Source organism: Clarias gariepinus, chromosome 19 (genome assembly GCF_024256425.1).
Source record: "Clarias gariepinus isolate MV-2021 ecotype Netherlands chromosome 19, CGAR_prim_01v2, whole genome shotgun sequence".
In the NCBI taxonomy this organism is placed as follows: Eukaryota; Metazoa; Chordata; class Actinopteri; order Siluriformes; family Clariidae; genus Clarias; species Clarias gariepinus.
In genome coordinates, this window is record NC_071118.1 from 20,586,178 (window position 1) to 20,598,542 (window position 12,365).

Consider the following 12,365-nt stretch of genomic DNA (forward strand, 5'->3'; position numbering starts at 1 on the left):
CCTAATAATAATAATTCATTTTACTTAGAAAGGACTTTACATTGAGGACAAATTAAGACCTGGGTGTAATTTATTTTTTATATTTACTTATTTATTCTAAGAAAGAAAGGCGTGTGTCTATATGTGTATTCCATAAATTCTGGGAGAATTATGGACATTTTGTCACTGTTCACAAGTTTGTACAGGTTTATATGTGTACAAGCTAAATTTTTAACAAATTAAAGAAAATGTAATGTATTTTCTTTTTCACTATTTTTTTTTTGTTGTTACACAATTACAATCCTACTATTATTGTAAATATCAGTTGCTCAATCGTGTATTTAAATATATATATATATTTAAAACCGATTTCATGTCAGGAGCTTTGCCTAGAACTACTGAAAAAGAGACAACATTTTAATTACTTTAAAAACAACAAGAACCTACACTTTAAAGAGTGTAAAGCATATCCACATGCATGCAAGAAACCCACGAGGGATGATCTTTTAGATAAAACTTTTAGCTACCAAGGATACCCTATAAATATACTGCAAAAACCCATGCTTTCTCCTGATTAACATTAATCTCTAGCAGCATTTAAGCTAAAGCTAAATCAAATTATACTGTAACCACTGGTTTGAAAAAGCATGGCTAGACGAGATTTAAGTCACGTAAAATATAATGCTAAAGAGACAAAAAAAAGGCCAGGCATAGCGATATTTGAGGGCCTTTCTCTCTTCCGCTTGACTTTCGTGCAGTAGGGGATATTTGATGGAGTCGCAGCCTATAATTTCCATCTGGCAGAGAAACGATGATTCCAATAATTTTCACTGGCTATAAATAGGCAAAAGAAAGAATCTGTCGGACCAAACATAAGAAAAGACTTTTTCTTTCCTCCTTCTATTGCAAGACGGCGCAAGCAGAAATGTGAGAACATTTAATTTATACTCTGTCTATCCGTACCTGACAAACTCTATACACACTGTTGAAGGAGGTCTGAAGTACCTGAGGCATCTCTGGTTAGCCATCAAGAGGCCGGCACTATGAATATTTCACACAGTATAGCCATGAATGTTTCATGAGCCAACTGTGTGCGTGCATTCACAGACACACACAAACAAAGCAGATTGCTTATCCGAACTCAAGTCTCTTCATAATAAATCAGGTCAGTGATGCCTAACTTTTTAACTGTTAGGGGTTTAACAAAAATGTACTTAAAATAACACACTTGCTTGGACTCAACACAAATGTACAATTTGGCACTTTTCTAAAAGATGCAAACCTGACACTAGTGGTGGCTGATCAGAATCCACAAGTATGAACTGGATCTGAGCAGCTTTTCGAAAGCCATATTCCAAGACGGGATGATGCATCACAAGCAGTTAGTAATTGTAATAGAGATATACAGAAGGTGCACTAATGATTTTTAATTAGCAGGACATCAGTGAAATCATTTAATGATATCTTTTAGAATTTTTACTTTATTTAAGGAAGGAATTTAAAGGGAGGGAAAATGGAATACTATAACATACAAGGACATCCTACACAATTATGCACTTCCAGCTTTGTGGTAGCGTTTAAAGGAAGTCCAGAACAATAACATCCGACACACTGGTGGATGGAGATGGACTCGAAAGTACGTGGGCAGCAGTAGGCAGACAAACATTAAGTTCACAGGATTTAAAAAATAAAAACTTAAAAAAAAAAGAAAAAAAAATGAAATCCAGGAGAATGCAGATTATTTAAACTATTATACAACCAATGAGATGTTTCAATTGTCGCTTTTGTGTTAAATAATCATTTTAATCTGCGATTATTCTAAACATGCATTGCAACCATGATCACTAATTTTCTTATAAGATTGTGCTCTCTGGCTTTGCACTCTCTGCATCCAATGTAGCATAGGATGTAGCAGTTACTTCAAATAAACGAATGAACAAATGAATGAAAGCATGCATTACTACAGTAGGAATACGAGCGGAGATATTAAACTGGAACCGAATTGCAAGTAAGGCGAGCAGTCTTCAAGATGAGCAAAGATTTTTAATAAATTTTGACTTGAAAAACAAACAAGTCTTGGTTTATGAGTACCGAATATCATGCATCACGCATGTGCTAAAAAAAAAAAAAAAAGGGTAATCCAGAGAGAAATAAAGAGCGGTTCCCAGCTCTGGCCGAGGCAGGACTGTCTCTTAAAAAACAGAAATTATAATATTTATAAAGAAATGCCTTGCCCTCACTGCTTACTAAAGGAGAGTCATAATTTGCTTGGCAAATACAAAGTGACTGATATCTGTGTTTATTTATAAACGTATGTTGCAGCGCTTCAATTTGTTATTCACTGACACAGAGTTGTTTCATGTGCTGCACGTATTACCAAGTGAGTACAGCAGAACAGTTGCATTATACCTTACGCATTTCGCCGTGTGTGAGCCCCTTGAAGCTAGTTAAAGAATGGAAATTTTTTGCGTTGTAGTTGAGCATAGGCTAATCTGTTGCTTTCAGTTTTATTTATAGTCTACATAAAATAATAAGAGATTGGAATATGTTGCATATGTTGCCTTGCAAAAAATATAATAAAGTTTTCAATGTAAGATACATTCTCAGATCTTAATTATATTTATGCACTGCTGTTTGGAATAGTTGTTTACTGCTATAAATAGTAAATAAATAAACAATACCACACATTCAAAACAGAACACTTTAAATGGCAGACCCCATCACCCACACCATTGTTTAAGCTCTACTTCACAATTCTTTCCATATCTGCCTCTGCCTTACTTTACATTTCTTTCCCCACTCATCTCTTCACAGCTTATTATCCTGCAGCATGAGAAGTCAGACATTTGTGTGTATGTGTGTGTGCGTGCGTGTGTGTGTGTGTGTGTCAGGACCTTCACATCCTGGTTCTAACTATTTTTCTCCTGCGGACGCTCATGCTTTACTGACTTGATATACCAGTATAATATTTGCTCAGTGGTTTTAACTACAGTCATCAGTAGCAAAAAAGTCTGGCTTGAGTTCAGGAGTACAACCAACCAAATTTGAATGTAGCTTTATTCTTGACAAACCTGGACAAATAAAACTGCCAATGTGGTGGTCAGCTACCCAGAAACCTAATCGTATAAAATATGGTGAGCTATCTGGTTGATTAAGTGCATTATTTAAGACAAACTAGTACACAAAATCGAGATGACGACTTCATGCAGCTTTGAAAAAAAGTTCCTGATGTTCACACACACACACACAAAAAAAAGGCAGCGCTGTTTTAGACATGCCGAACTCTCAGCATATGCAAAAGTAGGACAACATCTATGTCTGTCCAGCATCAATTTCACTCAACGTGTTCGGACGCGAACAAGCACTCTATTTTACTAGCTCGTTTTCTTCAGTGTTTCAACAGACTGCTATTCTCCTGATTCTGAAACGATCTTCCGTCTCCTGCACGTGACAGTTGTTCTGTCTAGTGAGAGCCATGCTGCTGACAGCGCCTGCGATCTCGGTCCTCATTTGTAATGCATACAGCATCAAGGTCCATCAATTTTTTTTTTTTTTACATCTTTTTGAATTTTACATATACATAGACTTGGACTTTTATTACCTGTACAAAAAAATCTTCTTGTGCCAAACTATACTGACCACCTCAAGATTTTTTTTTTTAACACTAAATGTACTGCGATAGACACTTAATCAATCTAATCTTTCTTAGTTTCACTTCAGTGAATTAAATGCAACCTGCCAGAAAAGTACATAACAAATATGCAAAGTTCATTTGCATGAACAAACACACTCCCTTCCTGTCTGTAACCTCGTATCATATCCCTTGATAATGGAACGTCCTATAAGCAAACAAAACAACAGAAAAACTTGCTATGATTATATATGTACAATGTTGTTTCAAACTGATTCAAATCATTTAGATCAGAGATTCCAAGAGAATCTCTAATCCAATCAAGAGATCAAGAGGTTCTGCCTCATGTAAAGTGTTTAATCTGCCACAGAAGAAGTAGCAGTAATTTGTGAAGACCGTGAGGAAATTGTTAAAAAAAAAAATTAACAGGTTAGCTTGCCAGCGCATAAAAAGATTTACATAAGGTTCCTTACATTAGGAAATTATTCAAACATTTTGACTGGCAGCAGCAGCGAGACATTCTTCCAAAAAGTTCCATCATTTTTCAGACCACATCATCATTGAAAATCTGGCATGGATCTGTTAAAAGCTCAAACTTTGACCGCCATTCTACAGAAACTGCCAATATATGCATACATCTTGCTCTAGAATATGGACTGGAGGTGTTCTACAAGACAGCAGCCTACATGTTATGCTTGTTTTTATTTTGAGTCAGCAGTTGTCACTCGACTCGCTTTGTATACTGCTTGATGCACCCTGTGTTCAGCAGTCACAAGAAAACGCTGTCCTGTGCACATCAAAAGCACTGAAGCAACTCAGATGGTGCTGGGAAAAAAAATTTGACACAGCCAAAAAAAAAAAAAAAAAAAAAAAAAAAAGGACAATGCAGAAAGTAGATAGTGTTTTTATTTACTGTAGGTAATGCAAAAATGTTATTTTGTAATTCTTCAAAAAAGAAGCTTTAAAAAAGATCATATATAATTGACAAATCCATCCTCTGACCAGGGAAGCGTACAGAGGAAAGAATTTGGTCCTCACAATGCAGTCAAGTGATTATCGATATGCAATATAATCAGAAACTACAAAAATTACGTTTTCTTTTTTTTTTTTACTACACCAGTAATGAAACCTTGAGATTATCCTGATATTGATAACAATCTGATATGTTTAAAGCTCACCAATAAGACTTTTTTCTAAATTTCCAAAATGATTCTAAGTTTCCAAACGCACTGTTTGAGTACTGTTCATTTAAAACTACAGATGCTGAAACACCCCTTGCTACAGTAGAGTGCTTGTTCCTAGCTCAAAAATAATATGAACCAGTGATTCCTGGGAGAGCTGAGCCCCAAGGTTACAGTATAACCAACATGTATGAAATGTACAGCACTGTAGAGTTCCCACCACTTGACACACTAACTTGTTTTTTCGATTGTTTTGGACTGTGATGTGATAGGTCAACCAGGAATACAACACTAACAAGCTAAACAGCGGTATTGCCACCTATCGTAGCGGAGTCAGATATACTTTGGTCAACAAATCGATATCCTTGCCATGCTTATGTACTGAGGGAAAAAAGCAGTAGTCCAAGCAATAAATGTACAAATCGAGCTTAAACTGTATTTTGACTTAACTGTGTATGAAAACATACAATTTGGAAAAAAAAAAAAAAAAAAAGATAAATCTCCCCCCAAAAAATATATTAATTTAAAGACGACAAAAGGGAGGAGACAGGTTTTTGTCATGTTTTTGGATGCACACAGTGACTGGACAAAATTATCGAAAAGTGAGAGTGTGATTTTAAATGACACACTTTAAAAATACTGGAGGAAAAATTCAAAGTTCAAACGCAATTTAAATCATTGTCCTTTCTTACATGTATTTAATCAGCATTTAGCTAAATAAAAAAAAGTACTGTACATCTGTGTGTGAGAGAGAGAGAGAGAGAGAGAAATGATGCCATGATAATGATGGCATGTGCGATGGTGCGGAGTGTGAGGCTTTTCATAGGTCGTTTCTGCGTAGGAGGCGTGATTGTGGGGGGTTAGGGCAGCCGGTGATTAAAGTGATGATAAACACATGCATGGCTTTATTACTGAGACATATGAAAAGAAAAAAAAATGAAGACATTTCAATCCGATTGCTTTATGTCATCGCGTTGGACGGGGTGCTAAACCTTCTCAAGATTACCTACAGGATACATGAACCACACACAGCTCTGGGGCGGCGCTGTGATTAACATCTCTACACTTCACCTGAAAGATTTAGCCGATTTAGCAACAACACACACTAAGTAAAGAATAAAGCATGGTGAGGTGTGCTGATCTAGGAAAACAATCAATGACAGAGTACTACGATGAAATCCGACCCAAAGCTGACTGCTTTTCCCACCCTGAAGCCGTTAATTTTCATATAACAGCATGCCCTGCAGCATTTAATCCTTCTTATGATATGGGGCTGCACAAAAAAAAACCTTGCTTGGTTATCAGTCCATAAATCTCTCACACAAACCCATCCCTACTTCCAATAACTGTTTACCAAAAAAAATGGCTGCTTTGCAGCATGAGTCACTTGGTGCATTTTAAATGATGTACTTCTACTAGGCAGTACGAGCGCCAGCATTGTGCTGGAAGCAGGGGAAAAAAAACAACCGCTATTAATGCTTGAGTTATGTAAAAACAGAGACTGGACACTTTTCATACTCAATGATGTAGCAGGAGGAGGAAGCCATCAAAGATTACAGCCGGGCGATTAATCGCAAACGGCTTCATAATCAACATAATCTTGTTTATTTTCAATTATTTTTAGATTCTTAAATTCTACTAATACTTCTTTTTTGAATTCTCTTAATACTTTCTCCACTTTAAGTGTTTATGTACTCTTCCTGTGACCCTTAAAACTCAGAGCATTTTAGCCGTTTTTCTTTTGCTCTTTTTTTTCTAATCAATATATATAGGGCTTAAGATTGTGCATTATAAAGTGACTATATCTTTTTTTTTAGCACAACATCGGCAATTTGACAAACTAAGTTTTATTTTAAAGAAAAAAAGATAAACATTGGTCACATAGGCAAAGAAATAGCACAGATACACACGAGTATTTCTGGCGGTTTTCTGTTGTTACTATGACCTAAAAAATACTAATAATATGCTTATTTTGTGTCTGCTACATTTTGGCGATGTCATTCCCATATTCTTGCTATCTAATCAGAACTTTCGTTCTACCGGACATATCCCCAAAAAAAGTCAGAAGCCTCCCCTTTAACACACACTGGCAAGGCTTCCATATAGGCACTTTTTTTTTTTAAATCATCATTGACTCACGCTGTTTTGCCGGCACAGATCTGTGCCACTTGGGTTTAGGAGCTTTAAAAACATACCACTACGTGTGTGGTGCCCTTTCCAGTCTGCATAGAGGAGAAACTTATGTTCAAAAAAAATATTCCAGTTGTGATAGTTGATAATATTAGGCATTAAGCAAAGTTAACTTCCACATTCTTTTCTTCTCTCGTAGGCGTAACAAAAATCAATTGTGTAACACAAAAATCGAATCCGCTGTAGTTTAATAAAGTTTTGTTTTTCATAACTGAAACAGTGAATGTTTAAGCCACAAACACAGGATGTCCTAGAAGCTGCACGTTTTGAAAAGTTAGAGTACAGAAAGATTTCCACATACACTGAATAAATCTACTACTGTACTTTTGTAAACGTGCTTCACTTCAGTTCTTGCTAGGTCCACAACTGGACCCCTCGTACGACAGCTGTTCCAAAGCGACTCACGGTGAGGTGTGATATCGTATCTCCATCCACACAGTGCCAAAACATCATTGTTAGCATGAGACATCTCATACACGGTACAAGTATTTCGTGTAAATACATTACATTGCAAAATACAGAATGTGGAACTAAATAACGATAGGGATGCAAGAGGATGAACATTGCTTTGGATGTTTGTCCGCATCCTTATCATGCAGGAGCTTGTTGCTCTGATGAGCTGATTCTGCAGGCGTTATCACTTAAATCTGCAGGATGAATGTGAAACCGACTCAAAGGTTTTATTCTTAAATATTGTGAAATTAAATATGATTAACCTATTTTCCACGTGTCCTACTCATCAAAACAAGACAATCAGACTCCATGCACCGCGGTCACAGCTCTTTAAGCAGACAACTGAGCCGACTTGGCTGCTCCTGCTCTGTAAACATGATCAGCAAAGCTCAGGAACAGATGGCTACGTTACAATTCCCTCTCCCTCTGGAATCTCTGTGCACTACACTGAGCAAATAAACCAGCCTACCTAGGGCATCTACCGAGGGAGCATAGAGCTTTTTGGGACACAGCCGGCGGATACGGTTTATGGAAGGACGAAATGAGAGAATTTTACCTGAAAAGCATGCTAATAATGAGTATACATTCTAATAATGTAATATATTTGATTAAACGACATATTTACATCATAATCTAAAGAAAAGTAATATTCTAGTAATAACCCAGAACAGCTTGCTTACATGAGCAGCAATATGTCAACTGCATTAAGGGAATGATTAAGCCAAAGATAGCAGACACGAAACTGTAATAAAATAAAACATGTATAATAAAATTAAAATGAATATAGAGCAAATTATACATTTAAATTATTTACCATATATAAAATAAACGAACATATTTCCAGCCAGTGGACTTGCCCAATAGGGCTGGGTGCGTTAGCGTTAGCCACCTCGCGAGCTGTCTCACTAACTGACACTGCTGTATGGCAACGGCTGTTTTTTCTCTTTACCTGAAATGGGTTGCTGAAATCCGGATCTGCGAAAGGGTTGCTGTCGAAATCCGACATCTTGTCAATGAGCTGTCTTCAACCCTAAGAACAATAAAACTCTAACGTTAACCCTGTTCTGCACAGCAGCAGCGGCCGCTCTCCACCGATCCGCAGCTGCAAAATGGCAGGACCGGAAGTGACGTATGCGTGCCGTTTGGCCAACTTCATGCTTTTGCGCGTGGCGTGTTTTATTCCAGAAACTGTAACACCTTATGTTATAATTATATATTTCGATTTTTTTTTATTTTCACTTAATTGTAAACTATATTATGTTAACAAATTGCATTTTTATTGAAAGCAATGAATGTATCGTGTTCCAATAATTTCAACAATTTAATAGTTATTTTTAGTTATAATGAATAATTTATTTCTTGTTTTCAAAGTTTAGAAAAAATACACTTAACAGAATGTTTAAATGAATAATCAATGGCATGTGACAGCAGCTCAGAAGAAAAACACATCCACAGTAGGTGCAAAATGTAAGTGCTGCCATCTAGTGACTAAATAGTTAAATGAATTAATACGATGAGTGCCAACAGTAGTAGTCACAGCAGTCCTTCCAGTAGAATAAAAACACTCACTCACTCATCGTCTATCCCAGGAGACTTAGGGCACGAGGCAGGGTACAGCCTGGACAGGGTGCCAATACATCACAGGGCATTCACATGCAAGCTTGTTCACAAACTATGGGCAATTTGGAAACGCCAGTTAGCCTAATCTGCAGGTCTTTGGACTGTTTGCATGTGCTTGATGGGTTTCCTCCAGAGCAAGCACGGGGAGACGATGTAAACTCTATGCACATAGAGAGGGGAATCGAACCTGGCCAGGAATTGAATCCGGACCCTGGAGGTGCAAGATGACAGTGCTAACCACTACACCACCATGCCACCCCGCAGTCCTACTAATTATAGAAGAAATACACTCACTCACTCACTCACTGTCTGTACTGCTTTATCCTGTATACAGGGTCGGGGGCACACACACACACACACATTCTTTCACACACTACGGTCAATTTGGAAATGCCAATTAGCCTACTCTGCATGTCTTTGGACTGTGGAAGGAAACTGGAGCACCCAGAGAAAACCCAACAAGCACAGAGAATGTGCTCCCAAACCAGAGACGGGAATCAAACCCGGACCCTGGTGACCACTTTTTTATTACAGTTTTTCTCAGTCGCTTTGGTGCGTTTCTCAGATCAGAATTAAAATTCTCATAACTATTAGTTCAACCTCCACAACATTTAGTCATTTGTGCACATCATAGTAGCAATTTCTCCTTTCTCTGAACAAACTGCAAATGATTTTGGACATGTATCAGTTACTTTCATACATTTCTCTGCTGTTTTTTGACATTTCCATTTGCTTATGTCATGTCAGTCAAAATTAATTATACTTATGGATGCTGAATAGTCGTTCTCAATAAAACTAATAGTCTTACTTTCATTGCTTGAGTCATTACACACAAAATTGTTGAACTAGTTATCAAATGTCAAATATTAGTCATCTGTCAAGCAAATTCTATACCTTTCTTTATAATTTTTCCTGGAAATGTCTCCTAAATTGAACAATTGATCTCAGGTAAATTTCACCTTGATTTGATCTCAGGTGAATTGACCGGCATCCACATGAGCAAATGGCCCTGCTAGCAGCCATGGATGCAGCATGTGACAACATCACAGCAGAGTCCTGCAGAGGATGGATTCGCCACTCCAGGAGATACTTTCCTCGCTGCATTGCGAGGGATAACATCCGTTGTGATGTAGATGAAAATATGTGGCCAGACAGACAGGAACGTCTGGATGTGCCAGAATGATTTACTGTACCTGTATGTTACAGTACTGTACAATACTGTATGTACTGTTACATGTACTGTATATTGCACTGCATTTGTGCACAGCTCTACCAAAAGGGTGATTTTATGTTTACATGTATTCTACAGTAAACAAGTGACTGTAGCACATTTTTCTTTTGCACAATTCTGTAGAATTACAAACACTTCTATACAGTAAAAATGTAAAACGTACGTATTCAGTGTCTCAGTTACTCCCAAAACGCCCATAACATCTACACTGCACATTTCAAATGGCTGTACAAGTAGGGCATAGTGCTGTCTTGAGCATTTTCAGGTGTCACCAAATATTTTTGCAATGGAAAACACTGAAATTATAAACTGTCATAATGAAAACATGACAAAGCCATTTGACTATCTTGTTCATAAAGATGGTGTCAAGACTTTTCATTTTGATGGCACTGACAGTTTCATTGACATGAATACTTGCTTTTGAGGAATGGATTATTAATTTTGAGCATGTGACGTGCTTTTGCAGGCTATCCACTAGGTTTTGCAGTTTGCACTAATTGTTTTGAGAAATGCACTAACTGCTGTGCAAATGTTAATAGTGTTCTGAGAAACGCACCAAAGCGACTGAGAAAAACTGTAATGTCCTTTTCATTATTACTTGTGACCTGTAGTGTCTATCATTGCACTAATAAATTTATATTTATAAATAAATATCCACTGACTATATGTAAGATACACAGTGTGCAATAACATCTACAAACCTTTCTTAAGTTACTGTCTCTATTTGTGCTTCAATGGCTTGAATTTCCTTTAGGATCAAAAAAGTCTAAAAAAGATAGATAGATAGATAGATAGATAGATTAGATAGATAGATAGATAGATAGATAGATAGATAGATAGATAGATAGATAGAGAATTTTATTCGCTCATGAAATAGAATTCCTCCAGCAGTGTTTTGATATACTACTACTATTACTATTACTACTAATGAGGATAATGATGATGATAGATAGATAGTCTTAGATAAAACTCTCTATCTATCTATCTATCTATCTATCTATTTATCTATCTATCTATCTATCATCATCATCATCATCATCATCATCAGTAGTAATAGTAGTAGTATATCAAAACACTGCTGGAGGAATTCTATTTCATGAGCGAATAAAATTCTCTAGGGGCCAGGGGTAGCTCAGTGGATAAGGCATTGGACTATGGTTCAAACCCCACAACAACCAAGTTGCCACTGTTGGGCCCTTAAGCAAGGCCCTTAACCCACAGATGTATAATGAAATAAAAGAAAAAAAAATAAGTTGCTCGGGATAAGAGCGTCTGCCTAAACATAAATGTAAAAAGACTAAAGGTACGAGGTCTTGACATACTAGTAGTACACACAATGTGCTTTTGTCTCTCTCGTGCGCTGCGGGATTGTGTCATGAGAGAGACCCAGTCTCTTTCTGTCATATACAGTAGCAGTGATTCCGTTAGTGTGTGCTATAATATGACTGCTTTGATATACAAGCACACTTCTAAATGAATTATGCTCGCAATCCAAGGTTTAACTGTACTGTTTTTTTATAATGTCCAAAAAGAAAAGCTGCCCAATATGGTCTAAAGTTTTAGGTTTAGTCCTGCTGCTGTCTTCAGGAAATATTTTCCCCTAGATTGTGGAGCAAAGCTGTGGAGATTTTTGCCACAAGAGCATTAATGAGATCTCGCACTGATGATGGGTGACAAGAACTGGGGTGTAGTTGGCGTTCCAGTTCCAGTTCATCCCAAAGGCATTCAGTAGGGTATTTATTTAATAGCTCCTAATTGCCTTACAGAGGTTATAGAAGTGTTTGAGATATCATTTATACAGTCATGTAATATTGTGCCAGATAAACACATTACAATGAAACTGCTATGAACTATTAACGTATAGAATCTCTTAGAGAATTGAATGCTCTTTATCACCATCAGGTGTGGATTGAACTTGGAAATGGTAGACATGATTGACCCTTGAAAAGATCTACATTGGTGTCAAAAAATATTGAGACAAAAGTGAAATTAAAGTTTTAATAACTTGACAATCAAGATCATTTGAATAATTGATTTTGTGCAGTGAAATTGCGACACAACAACTAATATTTGGTATGAA

The 12,365-nt window shown here is 36.9% G+C and overlaps 1 protein-coding gene across 1 annotated transcript in view; it reads right to left on the minus strand.

Moving 5' to 3' along the window:
- Positions 1-8,537, minus strand: part of scamp1 (secretory carrier membrane protein 1) — a 28,282-nt gene extending 19,745 nt beyond the window's left edge. Inside the window, exon 1 of the mRNA XM_053478927.1 lies at positions 8,384-8,537. Coding sequence (XP_053334902.1) covers positions 8,384-8,440 — 57 coding nt within the window. The 5' untranslated portion in view covers positions 8,441-8,537. The remainder of the gene's footprint in view (positions 1-8,383) is intronic.
- Positions 8,538-12,365: the final 3,828 nt, after the last annotated feature.